The sequence below is a fragment of the Leptinotarsa decemlineata genome, unplaced genomic scaffold (assembly GCF_025532065.1).
Source record: "Leptinotarsa decemlineata unplaced genomic scaffold, Ldec_3_MD MMD2_tig00000010_RagTag_RagTag, whole genome shotgun sequence".
Classification (NCBI taxonomy): domain Eukaryota; kingdom Metazoa; phylum Arthropoda; class Insecta; order Coleoptera; family Chrysomelidae; genus Leptinotarsa; species Leptinotarsa decemlineata.
The window spans coordinates 11,585,443-11,601,714 of NW_027412538.1; the positions used below are offsets into that span (position 1 = coordinate 11,585,443).

The following is a 16,272-nucleotide window of genomic DNA, read 5'->3' on the forward strand; positions in this document are numbered from 1 at the left end:
TCAGAGAAGACAAACAAATGTTTCGAGGTGCGGTCAACCGCACAGCGCCGTACCTTTACGCGCTCATACTGGCCCACTTGGATGTATATATTGAATTGTGCTTCGTTGACAATTGCCTTATCACTTTTGTTTGTAAACATAAACATGCGTATTTATATATTGCGACACGCGTAGGTGCAGATATTCTGTAATTCTATGAAAATCTGACATAAGTACGGGAATCGAATTGGTTCGAGGTTACGTGAATATATTCGTTTCTCATGCAAAATTGAAAGTTGATGAATTCAATCGCAGGGTATCTATTTTACACCTCTAATATTATGAGATACATGAATGGGCACCCCAATAAGTTTCTATTTTATTTATTACTAGCGACCCTCCGTGGGCGCACGCAAAATAATGACGTTATTGAGAAAGTTTTTCATATCTTATTGCACTACTCGTACGGATCTGTTTGCAAATATAGAGCTCATTTCAATTGCTGGTAATGCAGTACGGCCAAGAATCTTTACACGTGAGTCATCAATTTGTGTACAGGAATTGGAGTTTAATATACGTTCAAAATATAAGGTGAATAGTCAAATTTCGCAGGCTACATACATTCGATTAGCGATTTTTTATGTTGGTATACTCGTCTCGAACATATATATTCACAGGTTCAGCTGTTTAGCATGTTTAGTTTGTGTTTTGCGTTTTTGAAGATTTTCTGGTATGGATCAGACAATTTGCATCAAGAGCAAGTTGTCCAAAAACAACACCGTAATGCTGCAGCCACCGTATTCACCGGATTTGACCTCCAGCGACTTTTTCCTGTTCCCAAGATTGAAGAGGTCCATGAAAAGAGAGCGTTTTGCGATGATTAAGAAGATGAAACCCGAAATCGCTGGGGGAGTTCGAGGACATACCGAAAAGTGCATATCAAACTGCTTCAAGGACTGGAAAAAACGCTGGCACAAGATTATTATATCTGACAGGAACTACTTTTGAAGGGGATATAACAGAAATTGATGAGTAGATGAAAATTCACTTTATTTTTCACAGAGTAATATATATGTATCCATTTTTTTCAAGGACAAAACACAAGAACTACAGGAAAATCCTCAAGGCACTCTTAGAGCGGTGCCTGTGCGAAATTAAAGAAATTTTAAAAATGTTTATGTCCTTTGTCTTCATGACCTTGAGTGGTCTCAAATTACAACTTTTAGGACTATGAATGAAACAAGTCAGTAATTTCTTTTATACTTCTTCATTGTTTAGTATGTAATAGCCTTCTAATACCGACTAATGGGCATGACTGAGTTAATTCATCCCATTGTTGACAGTTTATGATTGATGGTGTTTGTTTTAAAAAAATGTGAATTTCATGTTAGTTAGTACATGTGACTTTTATATACTAGAAAAGAACTCATTTGTTGAGTTGACTGAGTAATTTTCCAATTTTTGGGACAGATAAAACCTCACTGACAATAATAATAATTAGACCAAACGTTCGAACGATATCTGCATATTATTACAACGTGCAATGTGTGTATGTTTGTCTGTCGTTATAGTTATCTGAGTGACTCCATTTTACATCCAACATGACCGAGCGCCAAAAATGGCAGACTAATCTGGCAATGCAGTTATAGATATCAAAAGTTAGGGTTTGTTGAAAAGATTACATAGAATAAAATTAAATCACTCTAAATCCGATATGACGGACTCCCAAAAATGGTGGACCAATGGTTTTTATGCACTTCTATGCTTGAAACACTGTTCTGGACCAGAAAACTGTACAGACCTCAGCAACTTTTGATGCATTATAAAGCTCAAATCAGACCCGTTACTTGATGAAAATTAATAAAACTTTCCATGACGATAATTTCACAATTTTCACGAACATTTCAATTACCCTTCCTCTCTGTCCCCCACGGGGTTGATTGCCTCACAAGATTACTGTCTGCAGAAGCTTCAACCTGCTGATGGGCACTTCAGCAAGATTGACATCTGACCTCCTGCGGTAGAAAATCAGACTTTCGGTACTTTCACTTTCGTTCTGTTGATTTTGATTTGTCGTGATTTTACTGTGTGTAATGTTTGCATGGAAGTCCCCTTACCATTACCTGAGACAAGTGTCTATCGGTCGCGAATCATGTGTGTGTATATCTGTAAGAAAGTGTGTGTTAGTAATCTGTTATATATACTTACCGGAGCCGCCTGACAGCGACTCTCAGAGCTGCTCGTAGGTTCTGCTTCGTGGGCCTAATGTGTTTATCCCTTTCGCGAAATCTGTTGAGCGCTTCATATTGTTTCATCAGATTTAATTTCTTATTGAAATTCTCCGTGGACATTGGTATGGTAATTAATCTGTGGATCATACTGTAGTAAGATGCTATGGGTGATTAGAATAATTGTTTAGAGTTGTGAATTTGATGTTTCCATGAATAGAAAGGAGGTATCTTTATCATGAAAATATCCTAATAACCCTTTATTCTTATCATGTTAATATCAACTGACTTTTGATATAAGGTGGTATTCCTGACTGGGATACATATACCTCAGGTTGTGTGTCTTCGTTCTGCAAATATTTGGTGTGAAGATTATCAAAAGTGTGAATCACTCACTCAGTGAGAGAATGGCCTTCGAGTGACTAAAAATGTGAACGTACTATGAACATTTTCAATACGAAATATGAAAAATACGACACCTTGAAGATCAAAAATTACACGTGAAAAGTATAATATAGAACAAGACTTGTTTTTTTTATTTCCTTGTTTTCCGTTTTGCAAAATATTCTTTTTTAAAGCACACACGAAAAACATTAAAGTTATTTACATTTATTTTCACTAGTATCAATGAACATTTCTGTATTCATCTGTATTTTATTATATTTTTTAACAATATCACAGTAACTCTGCATATTTAGAAGTGTTCTGTGTGCCTATGTAGGTTCTGTGGTATTCTCTGCTCTCCGAGAAATCTGGACAAGTTTATGTTTTGTGATATGTGATTTTATTGACAACTGACAATGGTAATTAATTTTTCCCCCTATTGGTCTACTGCGCCGAAGGTAAGCAAAGATCATAAAAACAAGAAGAAGAGAAGAGAGTCTTCCCATGTCACTCACAATGTGCTCTTCATTCATGTGAAAATATGTTGGAATTTTGTTGCTTTTGTTCGAATTTATTATTCGCCGAAGAAAATTTGCAAGGGAACGTTCAGTTCACTTGCAAGTTATGTCCTATTTACTTTCGTGTGAAAAAGCTTAAACTGCACAAGAATTACTCTGAACTCAAGGTACAGAATAACTGATAAACAAAAATTCTCCATAATAAGGTTTTTTTTTGTAGAAAATTGATGATATCTTAGGAGGTGAAGAAGCTTGGAAAAACGTCGATTCAACAGAAGAACGTTGTCCAAAGTGCAGTCACGATCGAGCATATTTCCTGCAGATGCAAACAAGATCAGCTGATGAACCTATGACCACATTTTATCGTTGCTGTAATCCAGAGTGTAATCATTATTGGCGAGACTGATTCCATCAAATGCTTTTGAAGTTGAAAACATTGCTTGGTTCTACAGGTAGACTCCATACTATGTAATTGAATTTTTCGAATAAAACATCTCAGACTCGCCTTTTGAGAATTAAAATCGGAAGAAAACAATGTATGATCCTAATAGGTTGTTGTTTTTACTGTATTGCTTCGACCTGATAGGTAGAAATACACCATTCAAGGGCAACTCGTCTAATTCGTAGTGCTGAAGTTTCTGCAACAGTGTTTCATGATACACACAGACAAGCGCTTTTGATAAATCACAAAATATTGCCGCTGTCATCTCATCATTTTTCAACTCAGTGTATACTTTTTTTAGCTATGAGAAAATGGCATCATTGGTATTTTTGCTGTCTTGAAAGCCAAACTGGCCATGACTGAGTTTGGTAGCAAGTGGCCATGATGTACAGTGACTAGTTGGGTACATTTTTGTAAATTTGAATTTATATATCGATTCCCTATTTTTTTTTTTGGTTTTTATAGAGTTGATAATTCCCTTAACTTAATGGACTAGTCACAAGGCAAAAAAATTCAGAAATATACAATTCAAAATATGAAAAATATACATACAATCGGATTAAAATTCTTTACAATGTAGTGTCTAAAAAACCCTTTAATGGAGTAAAATGATTGATTTATCAGATAACGAGTCAGATTATCCTTCAACACATTTGAACTCGCTGAGCTTAAGTGCGGGAATATATTCATAAGTCGGTTATATCACCTGATTCCTTGGTATATGTGAGAGTCCTGACCAATGCTCAATCTTGAGTATGGCTGGTGGATGCTCTCACAATTTCTCGTACTGTATTTGTTTACATCACATCTTCAACTCAGGTTATTTTCTTTTTTTTTTGACATTGATGATAATCAAAATTGTGTAAAGTGAAGGAACTGTTAGACTCGACAGAAAAAGTGACTATAATTCTGTGACTTGATCGTTCAAATCGTGGGGCTCCTACTTTTCGAATTTTGACCGTCCCATTTCATTTAAAACCATAAAAACCGCATGGAAAGTGATGCCCAGTTCTTCCACCATCCCATGCACCGTTTGTGATGGGTCAGTCTCTATCAGGGTCCTCAAATCCTTGTCATGAATTACTCTAGGTCATTTCATAAAGAAAAATTGGCCTAGTATCGCTCAACGACACCTACTCTATCGATCAGTATATACCACGAAACTGTAGAATTAATATTTATTGAGATATGGAGCTACTGAAATACATTATATTGAAACGGACAAAATTTTTGAACTCAAAGTAAAGTCAAGCATGTGAAAATGAGTAAAAGCACTAAAAAAACAAATTTATATGGCGAGAATAATATAAAGGATGAATATAAGTAATAAATGACTACATTAAGAATTTGATGTATACTTATTTTCAAGTAGCTCTTATAAGATATTTGATTTTTGACAGGCCTATACCTGTGATATCTAATGTAGGGTTTTTTCATTGAACATTCCAAGTGAACAATCGATAGGAGAGAGCATTCTATAGCTTGTATGATGGAAGGAAACAAGAAACAGATCATTATTTCTGAGAGTTCTCTTTGGCACATGTAAGTGAATCCTCTCGAGAAGTCCCGTGTATGTAATGAGGCCATTCATTAATTTGTATGTAAATATAAGGCCAGCTTTCTCCCTTCTTCTGCTCAACAAGTCTAGGTTAAGACTGTTCAAAAAAATTGCATAATCATGATTGTCAATGTGCATATTCATTTTATAAGCACAAAATCTAGAGAATTTATGTTAGGACTCTTTACAATGTGAACAGTGATTTATATACACGAGCCATATTCTAAGTGGGAGACTATTGAGGCAAGATACACTGTTCTCACTGAATTGATTGATAATAATTTGCATTGGCTGATGTTCATGTGTGAATTGTTTTCAATACACCACCTATCCAAGCTATTTATTATGTTGTAACAAAGAAACATCGTTTAATGATTCTATCACTTTCTTCTTGCTTATTGATTGATATTATTACAGGTAGATTTTCAAAGATGGCATACTTCAAATCTTCTCCGACAACTGCTCATATTTCCATAACAGATTCCACAGTTGAACTAACAGCCGTGAATTATCTTAAGTCTGGATCTGTCATAGCTGTACCAACAGATACAGTTTATGGATTGGCCTGTGATGCAACTAATAAATCTGCGATAAATCAACTATATAAGATCAAATGCAGAAACGAAAACAAGCCTTTAGCAATTTGCCTGAACGAAGTGAGTAGAATCGGATTATGGGCCAGCGTTCACCATCTTCCGTCGAATCTGCTGGGGGCCCTATTACCAGGACCGGTTACCGTTATTCTTCAATTAACAAATAACACGCTAGACAAGTCGTTGAGTTTGAATGGAAAAGTTGGTATAAGAGTACCTGATTATGATTTTATAAGGAATATTTCGTGTGGTTTGGGCAAACCCTTGGCACTAACTAGTGCTAACTTCAGTAATCACCCTAGTGCTGTGGAAATTTTACAATTTAAATCGATTTGGGATAAAATACCTGCCATATTCGACGGTGGTAAGTTGAATTATAATAATGAACCGTCAACTATCATTGATTTGTCAGAGTCCGGAGTATTTAAAATAGTAAGAGAGGGAGCTGCTTTGGAAGAAACCATCAGTATGCTGAGAAAATTTGAATTAAAACAAATGTTGTGATATTAGTGTTTTTAAACTGAGATGAGAGGTACAATCAATTTCTATCATTTGTATCTCCAGTATTAGCTTCTTTATCTCATGACAAAAGAGTTTTGTGAGTAATTAGTATTTTAAAATACTATAACAGCACCAGTAGTGAGAATATGAAATGTATTTTCAATGTATACCTAGTAATAAATAACAGGCAGGCTGAAAAGTTCGTAGGCTAACATTAAAAAAAATGTTTAATCATAAAATCAATTGTTCTATGTCGTTGCCTTCGAGGTAGCTAGCGGTCATACAATTTTTTGGTACTAGCCTCAAAATAGGCGATTTTCTCTTCATTGGCGCGAAATTTTCAAAAAGTCGCTGGGGGCCAGATCTGGAGAATACGGTGGATGAGAAAACAATTCAAAGCTATCTCGATCAACTTCACTTTGCTGTCATTCAAAATCATTTTATGAACTTTTTTGATGTTTTCGTCGGTAACGGCCTCTTTGAGGTGTCCACGGCATGTATCGTCCTCGGTGCTCATTTCATCTTGTTAAAACTTAACAAACCTTTGCTTGGTGGTTGATTTTCCCGGTGCAAAGTCTGAATAATGTTTATCAAGCCAAGCCTTGGCTTCAACAGTATTTTTTTCGCCAAAAAGCAATGCTTCATTACTTCAAATTAACAAATTAACATTTCGTTATTATATTTAATTTTTTCATTTCACCTTTTTATTGTTTGTAAATGATTAACATTTCACTTATTGGTTATTTCATTTCCATAATCAATTTCGTTTCAGGTCACCATAATTCATTTTCTTTACAAATAAATGCTATTATAATTTTTGCTACTAATGTTAGTTGTTGATTTTTTTTTGTTTAAGTTCTGTTCCATAGATTTCAAATGTGTTAACCAGGGAAGTATTAGCTTGTAATATATTCGTTGTGATTTTCTGTACTATTGAAACTACATAAAAATTGTAACCAACTCTTCACGCGGGCTAATACCGCCCTGGATATTGAATTATATCCGACAGGCAATTATGCAAAGATACTTCACAGTACCACAGATGTTTCTAGTTCATCCAGCAGCAGGAATATTGGTACATGAGATGTTTCTTCCCCGCTTGGTGCTTTGTTCATGAAATGGAACTGTTGGATCTTTCCTGCACTGATGAGAGGTGATACTTTGAAACCAGTCTGTAGATGATACACTTGAATAATTTCACTATGATCCTGTTGCTGGATGAATGAGACTGTCCTCTGTCTAGCATATTTAACTGTGGGATATAATTCAATATCCAGCATTGTATTAGACGGGGAAGTAGTTGATTTCCGGCAGGCATTTACCAGAACCTACGGTGTAGGTAGTTGAGAGAGATGAACATTTCAAGATTTTATTTTGAAATATTTATTTTCTTATAAGGCAAACTTTAACGAAAATGTGCCAGAAAAACACACGTTTCATTAAATTAGGTGGTTCGGTTGGCGTGAATGCTTTGTTCCACTCATTCAATGGACCGTCAGGTGACACGGTGGTTCAAGCCGCGAGGCCTATCATCCAACCCGTGCTAGGAATTGGTAGATTTAAACCGATAAGAAATGATAATAGGTTGAGGGTTAGGTTGGTTGAGGTTAGGTTGAGAGTTGAGGCACAGTGTAGCCATAACATGGTTGAGAGGTTTGAGACGTTTTATGGCGCTCTGGTATTCAATACATCTGTCATCTATCTCACTAGTTTTGTTTGGTCCTTAGTGACAGAGAAACAACAGCAAACTCTAAAACCCATAATTCTTATATTGTGAATTCCGATTTCCACTGTATCATTCCCTTTCTGCCAAAATACAGTATTGCCGTCTCGTTACAACCAACAATTGACTTTTTAATGTCTATACCGTAATTCCCCTGACTTTTTAGGAATTTCTATTTGCCTTGACTACTCCAGGTCGCTGGGCAACTTTGATCCTGTACTTTAAGGGGTCCCTAACCAGAATTGTATTATTCTCTCCCCCTCTTTTACTTACAATATAATTGTTCGAAAGGGTACCTAGTGAATCTAGCAAAAAAATTATGAATAGTAAATTTTGCTGACATAACCAGTATCCACACCCTCCACCCCCCCCCCCCCCCATTCACTTTTGGTGTTTACGTCTTACTTGTTATGGCTCTTTATTTCTTTCTACAAGTAACAATGGATACACATTTCTCAGTTAGTGAGGAAAATCGTCTTTGAGAATATTTATTTTGATTGGTAAACGTTTCAACTTTTGTTAACATTTTGGTTTTCTACTCTTTTTTTACAGTTTTCATTTAGTTCTTGATTTTTTGTTCCCAAATTTTCATATGATTGAGAAGTAGAAAGCCAAATAGCATATTTCCAAAAATATTCCTTTTTCAGTTCAAATTTTCCTCTACTTTCATATGCTTTTTTAGATAATGTTTTTAGAGATCAATATTATAATAAATGTTATTAAAATTTGTTATAAAATATCGAATGTTTTGAATTTCCTGATTCCTGTTAGTTCACCAAATAAAAATTTACTATATGTGATAAAACCAAAACATGTGCTTTTCCCAATCACCCAAAAAGCAATACTTTTCTCGACACGTTTTAAGACATAGCAAGTGGTTCAGCTTGTCTTCATAAATAAAGCCAGCTTCAAAAAAAAGTCTTTCGCTGTATACACCGCTGCAAGATATATTTTGGCAAACTATGTCAAATTTGGGTAATGTTTAGCATTAGCTGCCCACCACGAATAAGGGTCACAATTGTGGTCAATTCCCACAGACTCTAGATAAAAATCAAGTTCATATGATATCGCGTTTCTTTCTTCACGTTGAACCTGGCTAGTATTGTTTTCATTTGTTCATCAAAGCAATCCCAAAACGTGTCACGAGCTTTGCAAGATACGGCGGAATCTGCCTCTTCTCCTTCTAGCACCCCCAAGTAATTTGTTTTCAATCTCGGGTCTAGGTAAGTTACAATCAAGTAGTTTGACTCTTGACTAATGGAGTCAAAACGAGCTTCTAATTCAGCTTTCAACGAGGTACGAAAATGTGATAAATCAACGAAAATATCCGAATTGGACCGAGTCCACCCTATCATTAGCTCGCAGGCTACGTAAGTGCGTTTTTTGTGATGCACCAAATGACAACGTTGCACCATATGTTCGTCGGTCGAATATCCGGCTAAAATGCTATCAGTTTCATCTCCAAGTTGAATATATTTTTTACAAAAAGTTAAGATAGTTCTCTACCCCTGTATCTGTAGAGTAGGGAGGGTTAGCTTCCTGTCGAGGATAGTACCAAGATATTTCACCTCTTCAGGGAAGTTCAGTTTGCTTTTGAAGATTTCGGGAGGTTTTAAGTCTTCTTGGAATTGATGGACAGTGAGTGTTCCTTACACTACCCCTTTTTGTACATTAATCAATATTGCAGTTTAAAGATATCTAAACTATATCCATCCAACAAAAAGTAACTCAACAAAGATTGATGCGTGATAAAAGCATGCTCACCACATACATTTGCATCTATTGGGTAAAATAAACAAGCTTACTTACGTTGGCCAATCACATTTAACTGCAATCGGCTTGCGGAATTCATTGTTACAGTATCCTATTGGGTCAATTATGTTTTAACACCTATGCTGTGTACATATACGGTATTTTAAAGTTATTTTTAAAATGTCAAATACTGATACGGCTGAAGAAACTGCTAATTTGTGTCCCTACACTCCTAAACATTTTTTCTATACCCAGCCGCATATTAATTTTTGGTTGTTCCTTAGTGCGACTCTGTACAAGCAGCCTTGCTTGGGGGATCACGTGCACTATGCATGAAAATGTTTTGTAGCTTAGAGGGGCAGAGTATATGATTACTCCAGTTTCAAAAAACATAAAAAACTTAATTAGGAGGATATTCAAATGGTTTAAGGGTGATAGTTCCTTACGATTTTATAGTACAATAAAAATTATTGACATAATTGGAAGCAGGATTGTTTTTGGAAAAAAATTGAATATAGTTACCAGGAGCATTCACACAAATGAAAAACGTACTACTTATACTCATGGAGCCGTTTATTAATAATACCTAAGTAATATGTATATAATTATTTATAAAGTTATTAACATTTTATGTGTATTCACTAATTCAACTAATGTCAATAAAATATGTACAAATTTGATTAACTATATTCCCAATTCCCTAAAATTGACATATTCTTACAACAGTAACTATTATTTACAGAACGTTCTTTTACTTCGAACGTGAATGCTAGTTTTGAACGATAGTTAACAGTCCTAAACCTGTCCAGTTCAATAAAAATATATATGTTCTTTAAATAAGTATATAAGTATAAGTAATGAAATTACTTAAAAAAATGAGAAAAACGATAAAAAATACTGTCATCTAAAGACATTACAAAAATTTTGCAAAAGAAGTATACAAATGCAGCAACAAAATCACACTTATGACTGAATAAACAATCACATATCTAAACGAACAAGAAAAATGTTGAGCACTAGAGTTAATTTTACTTTTTATCATGATTTTTCAAAAATACGTCAAAAATTTACAGAATATTGAATGGACACAGATCAGAAATAGTCCGACTTAGAATTCGAAACTTGAAATTAACATTAAATATGATATTTTCCATTCCTCTGTACGTCTATAATTTGAAAAAAAGATATTTTGAATTTAAGGAAAACGAGTCAGTGTTTCAAATAAACTTTGAAACTGTCAAGTTTCAAAATAAATAAAAACTTCCAGGCAGATGTGAAAGTCTATTTCTCTTCAGCGAATGAAGGGATAAGACGTCTTACTAACTTTTCAAAAGAAGACTTCAAATTTCAGATCATATATATTTAAATACGACCGACTCTTCAGAAAAAAATAAATTTCATGTAGATTTTCTGAAAATTATTCCCACTGAGCTGTAAAGATCTTGAAATATTTGCGAGTCTGAGGCAACATTTATAAGATACGGTTTAATCTTTTGGCCCCAGTAACATTTTCGAATACATTACAGGTTAGTTAACATTTATATACGTACAATTTGGTTAATCAACAGTTTTGCTAGATCTAAGTAATATCAATCAACGGTCCTATGCAACAGTTCAAGAAAAATTTGGAAATGTGTGACGGCTCATTTCTCTTGAGAGATCAGTTAATGTCATACTTTGATGCTGTGTTGCATAAAATCGTCAAAACTGAAAAATTGACAAAGGAAAGTTTTGATTATTCAATAAATTGTTTTATGTACAAATTGTCCTAAGTTTCTTGGCGATATACTCTTTAGTACTCACAATGTCCTCGCAACCATCCTATATATCCCTGTCTTTGGCAAAGAGTTAGAATATTATGCAAGATTTGATTATATTGCTGTTTTCAACATAAACCTTCAGGCAGAAGGACACACTTCAGTGGTTATTAGGTTGACAATCCCATCTGGGGAATGAGGCCATAAATTCTGATACAGTAATACAGGTCTTTGAAAAATTTCGTTAACCGAAAGTTGTCTTGGTAAAATGTTATATATTTTTTTGATAATAAAACCGAACTTTGAAATGTTCACGGCCAGAAGTCCAATAGGTAATGTGGTTATACAAGCAAGGCAGCCAAGTTCCAATGGAGAGATTGGCCCCGGACAATTTGCCCATTACTGATATGGATATCTTCAGCGGTGGTTCACTGTTAGTAGATTCGAGCATCTATGCTGAAGAAATTCAGCAAGTAAGCTTACACGCAGACACTCATCCTTTGCTAAATTCAACTGCCCTACATCCAGAAAGTCACAAATAAGATGGAAAAATTATCAATTGACATGTAGTGGAAACGCAAAACCATCTACTTATCTCTGGTCGCTCAAGAATCGTAAAGACCCTCTTCCCAATCCTTGCTCAAGTGTTAGAACTTGCTTGAAAGAACATGAAAGACCCTGCCGTCTGAACCAGGAAGCCATAGAGATTTCTAAGCATTGAAACAACTTTAATAAAAAATGACGAGGATCGACATAACATGGTACCCAGCTTTGCGCTGATGCCCTATCAAATCTGACTTCTTCTGTGCCAATCAGGAGAGTCCATCGCACAACTTCCCTTCTATAAATATCAGTAATGCACATTATAGGGTCTCATTAACGAGTCTACTATGGATTACTATCGATCACCGCTGAAGATGTAGTTATGGACGAAACGTTCAGAGTTAGTCTCTCCATGAATCAAGGCTAAAAAGACCAGATAGCCACAGTTCTCCTTTCGATAACTCTTCAAATTTCAATAATGATGTTTGACAACATCTACATGTTCCAAGACATAAAGCGGCATTTGAAAATTATTTCATTCTCGAAAACAATGTATTGTTGGTTCAAATTACCTTCAAAAATTAATATAGAAAAAACTTTTTTTGGCTACCCACTTCTCTTTAAATATAAAAAGAGAAGAGAACTTCCAAAGACAAGCAGCAAGCCAAAAACAATTCTCTAATCTCTCCAAAATATTTCTATTTCAAATAACATTTTTTTAGTTCACACAAAATCACTTTGTGTTGAATAATTTATACAGATCCTCGTTTCAAATAGTTTCACACAAGAAAATATTATTGGACATAGTAAATGAAAAATATATTAAATGATGGACAGCTATACCATACATTTGGAATTTTTTTCAGAAAAGTTGCACCTGTGAAAATCTATATTATTTGAGTAACAGAATCAAGCGTTCTCAGCGGTAAAATCTAATTGAATATTTTCTCTCTATCATCTATCCATGTGAAAACTTCAATATTGAAAATGTATGAGAATAATCTAAATGAAAAATTGATGTGTTGTCACCAGAGTTAAAAAATTACGAGTGCTCCAGATGTCCACTTTTGATTTTGAAAAAAGTCAAACCAAATAACCAAGTCGGTGTGTTCTGCTCGAGACAAAAATTGAATTGGAAAAAGGTTACCTTTGCATAATCGTGCTTACTCAGTCTATAATCATCTCGTTTTCTTTTTGTACATTTTTGCTTATTTACACATGTAACACAAAAATAAATTATTTCTTGTACAAAATTTACATTTTTACAAGTTTAAAATTGTAAAATCAAAACCTAACAACAAACAAAAAAATATAACAACATATAACACATGCGCGCGCACCTTGCAACTTACTGAACAGTATCTGGCAGTTTTTTTATTTGAATCATCTTTAAAATGTTTACCGTTCCATTTTTATTTTTCTAATACTTCAGCGGCGCAACAATATTTTTTCGTTTAAAGTTGTAGAAAGTCACCTCCAAAAATTAACGTCTAAGTATCACAATTCTTCTTTTTTTTGTACACATAAAAAAGGATTTTAAATACATGTTAATATTTATTTACAGCTACCAATTGAGAAAATATCATTATTAAATTGTTCACTTGTTCGAGTATTATTAATAATTCGTTCTTAAGGACACATCGATGAATTGAAATATATAGATTTATATATGTATAAATTCAAAATAGGAGTGAAAAATAAACAAAATAGGAGTAAAAACCTAACAAAACCAAGTATTTGGTCAAAAAACTTTAAAAATTTGATATTCAACTTGGCAAATATCATTCCAAAACTATTTACATTTCTCGCAGAATTAACCTAGGATCAGCAATGAACAATTATATTCAAAATAAAATTTAAATAAATATAGTCATGTTTTAAAAACACATAGAAAAACTTTGACACATCACTTCGAACCTTGACTAAAACCTATAATCGTCATTCCATTATAGTACTAGAATTTTAAGGAGATCAAATTTCACGAGTCTGATCCTAAGTTTCCGCAATTGTTAAAAAGTTTAAAACGAAACGTGAAGAAAATTGAAACTTGCAACTAAGTACCAACTGTTTCAGTAATTTACAAAAGGGCTGCAGCAGTGTTATATAACTGCACTAACACCTGCATATGAACTGGTAAGCATGATAAACGGTCTTTAGTATTGGAATCAAGGGCCAGCCACGATAAAGCATTGTAGCCTTCTAGGACGAATCTGTAAAAAACAATATTCATTAATTCATCTACATTCAAATAAATTCTATGAAAATATTGTTCCGGAGGTTAATTACACTACAAGACCAAAGTTGACAAGTGAGTAACACGCTCTGTTAATGAATACAAGCAGCATCCACAGAAAAAATTAAAAGAAACGTACTTTTAACGTTCAAGCCAGTCTCGGATATACCTACACAGTAGGTTGAATAGACTGACGCCTATCAGAAAACAACTACTCCCCTGGCTAATACCACGAAGGGCGTTGGATCCGACAGGCGTCAGTGCAGCAATCTTCCCACACATGCAATTGGCAATACAACTGAAAGAGTCGACCTTCAATTTTGGAACGGGCACGGATATAATCCAACGCCCTTAGTGGTATTAGCCAGGGGAGTATTGTTTTCTGATAGGCGTCAGTCCATTCAACTTACTGTGTAGGTATATCAGAGACAGGTTTGAACATTTAAAGTTCATTTCTTTAGATTTGTTTACTGTCAGTCTTCAAGCATAGCCCAGTGACTGATAAGAAAGAAAAAATCAGTTTTCATGATATTTTTTTCCATCTCAATCAACTGAGAAGCTGGTACAGTGGGATATAGTGGGAAGATAATGTGAACTAAGAATATATTCTCTTATTGGGAGTTTTGTCAGTTCAGCGATTTTGGAATTGTTTTACACAACTGAGGAGATAGAAATGGAATCGCTAAAAGAGTTCAAGGACCTAACCGTGTTAGGAATCACACATTAAAAGGTAAGACCCCGTTAGTCCTTAGCTCGCACAAGTTTCTCAACTTCTGAGAGTTGTCGTTGTACGCATCATGTCTTGCGCTGTTTCCAAACAGTTTCGGATATTAGAACCAGAACAAACCTCTTGTTTTTTGAACAGCCTAGTATGTTGGCACAGGTTTCTTTGAAATCCAAAATGAGAATGTTTTTTTCCAATTTATGAATAATCATGAAATTCCGAGGTGATAAGCTAATTAATTTGGGTATCTTTATGAATATAAGGGTAAATGAGACATTCGATACTTGAGGTAATGAACCCACTATAAATGTCAATTTGATAAATTTTTCTAGAAGTTTCAAGTTATAATTGATATTGTTTCTTTCATTAATTGTCAGAACAAACTTTTATAATCCAACTATTGTGAAATTTAATGGATATATGTACTAAATATGCAATATACACACATCGGAAAAGTCTAGGGATATTTTTAAAAATGGCAATAATTTTTTTTAGATCACTTTAGGGAAAAAAGTTGACGGGTGATTATTAAACGAATGTAACTCACAACAAAATTTATTAAATGGTCAAAAATACTGAGTGCGCATATAAGCAAAACTAAAAAAAAATATGGCTCTTCTTTGGCACCCCGAAAAAAAATCATAATACAAAAAAAAATGAAATCAGTACAAAGTATGGTCTCCACGCTGGTTTATTACGGCCCTACATCTATCGTGCATCGACAAAATGAGATTGTCAATGTCTTGTTGAGGTACATTTGCCCATTCAGCGATTAAAAGCTCTCTCAATTGAAACGTTGTGTGAATGTTCCCCATATGCGGAGTAATTCTTCGTTGAAGCATGTCCCACACATGCTCGATGGGATTCAGGTCCGGTGATTGTGCTGGCCATGGCAATACATCAACTCCTTCGTTGGTGAGCCAGTCAGTCACTAGACGCGCGACATGTGGACGAGCATTATCGTGCATTAGGTGGAAGTTTTCACCAACAGCACCAGCAAACGGACGGATGATAAGTAGAAGAATGGTGTCGAGGTACTGTCGAGCTGTGAGGGAGCGATTTGGAAAAACGAGATCGGTTCTGCCGCCGATCATGATTCCGCCCCATAGCATTACTGTACCACCTCTGTATGTGTGGACTTCCTGGACGTGTCTCAAACGTTCATTTTCTTCAGGTCTCCACAGTCTTACTCGACGAGAATCTGGATGAAATTCAAATCTGGATTCGTCTGTAAACAAAACTGTGGCCCAATCATTTGCAACCCAGTTTTGATGTTCTTGACACCACTCTAATCTTCTACCGCGATTGCCTCTCGACAAAGGTGGACATCTAAGTGG

The 16,272-nt window shown here is 34.9% G+C and overlaps 3 protein-coding genes across 4 annotated transcripts in view; 2 read left to right on the forward strand and 1 right to left on the reverse strand.

Moving 5' to 3' along the window:
• The first annotated feature begins 3,049 nt into the window (after window positions 1-3,049).
• On the forward strand, window positions 3,050-3,614 carry Polr3K (RNA polymerase III subunit K). The gene is made up of 2 exons (XM_023169649.2): window positions 3,050-3,276; window positions 3,330-3,614. Exons 1-2 carry the CDS (start codon window positions 3,133-3,135, stop codon window positions 3,513-3,515), a joined length of 330 nt encoding a protein of 109 aa, XP_023025417.1. The 5' UTR covers window positions 3,050-3,132; the 3' UTR covers window positions 3,516-3,614.
• Tcs1 (Threonyl-carbamoyl synthesis 1) lies at window positions 3,425-10,995 on the forward strand. Its single transcript, XM_023169647.2, has 2 exons — window positions 3,425-3,561; window positions 5,527-10,995. The coding sequence occupies exons 1-2, from the start codon at window positions 3,525-3,527 to the stop codon at window positions 6,204-6,206; spliced, it is 717 nt and encodes a 238-aa protein (XP_023025415.2). The 5' UTR covers window positions 3,425-3,524; the 3' UTR covers window positions 6,207-10,995.
• Window positions 10,996-11,017: 22 nt separating this feature from the next.
• skd (mediator complex subunit skuld) overlaps window positions 11,018-16,272 on the reverse strand; it is a 148,606-nt gene continuing 143,351 nt past the window's right edge. For both annotated transcript variants that reach the window (XM_074171548.1, XM_074171547.1), the window contains one exon: window positions 11,018-14,188. In XM_074171548.1, coding sequence (XP_074027649.1) covers window positions 14,056-14,188 — 133 coding nt within the window. In that variant the 3' untranslated portion in view covers window positions 11,018-14,055. The remainder of the gene's footprint in view (window positions 14,189-16,272) is intronic.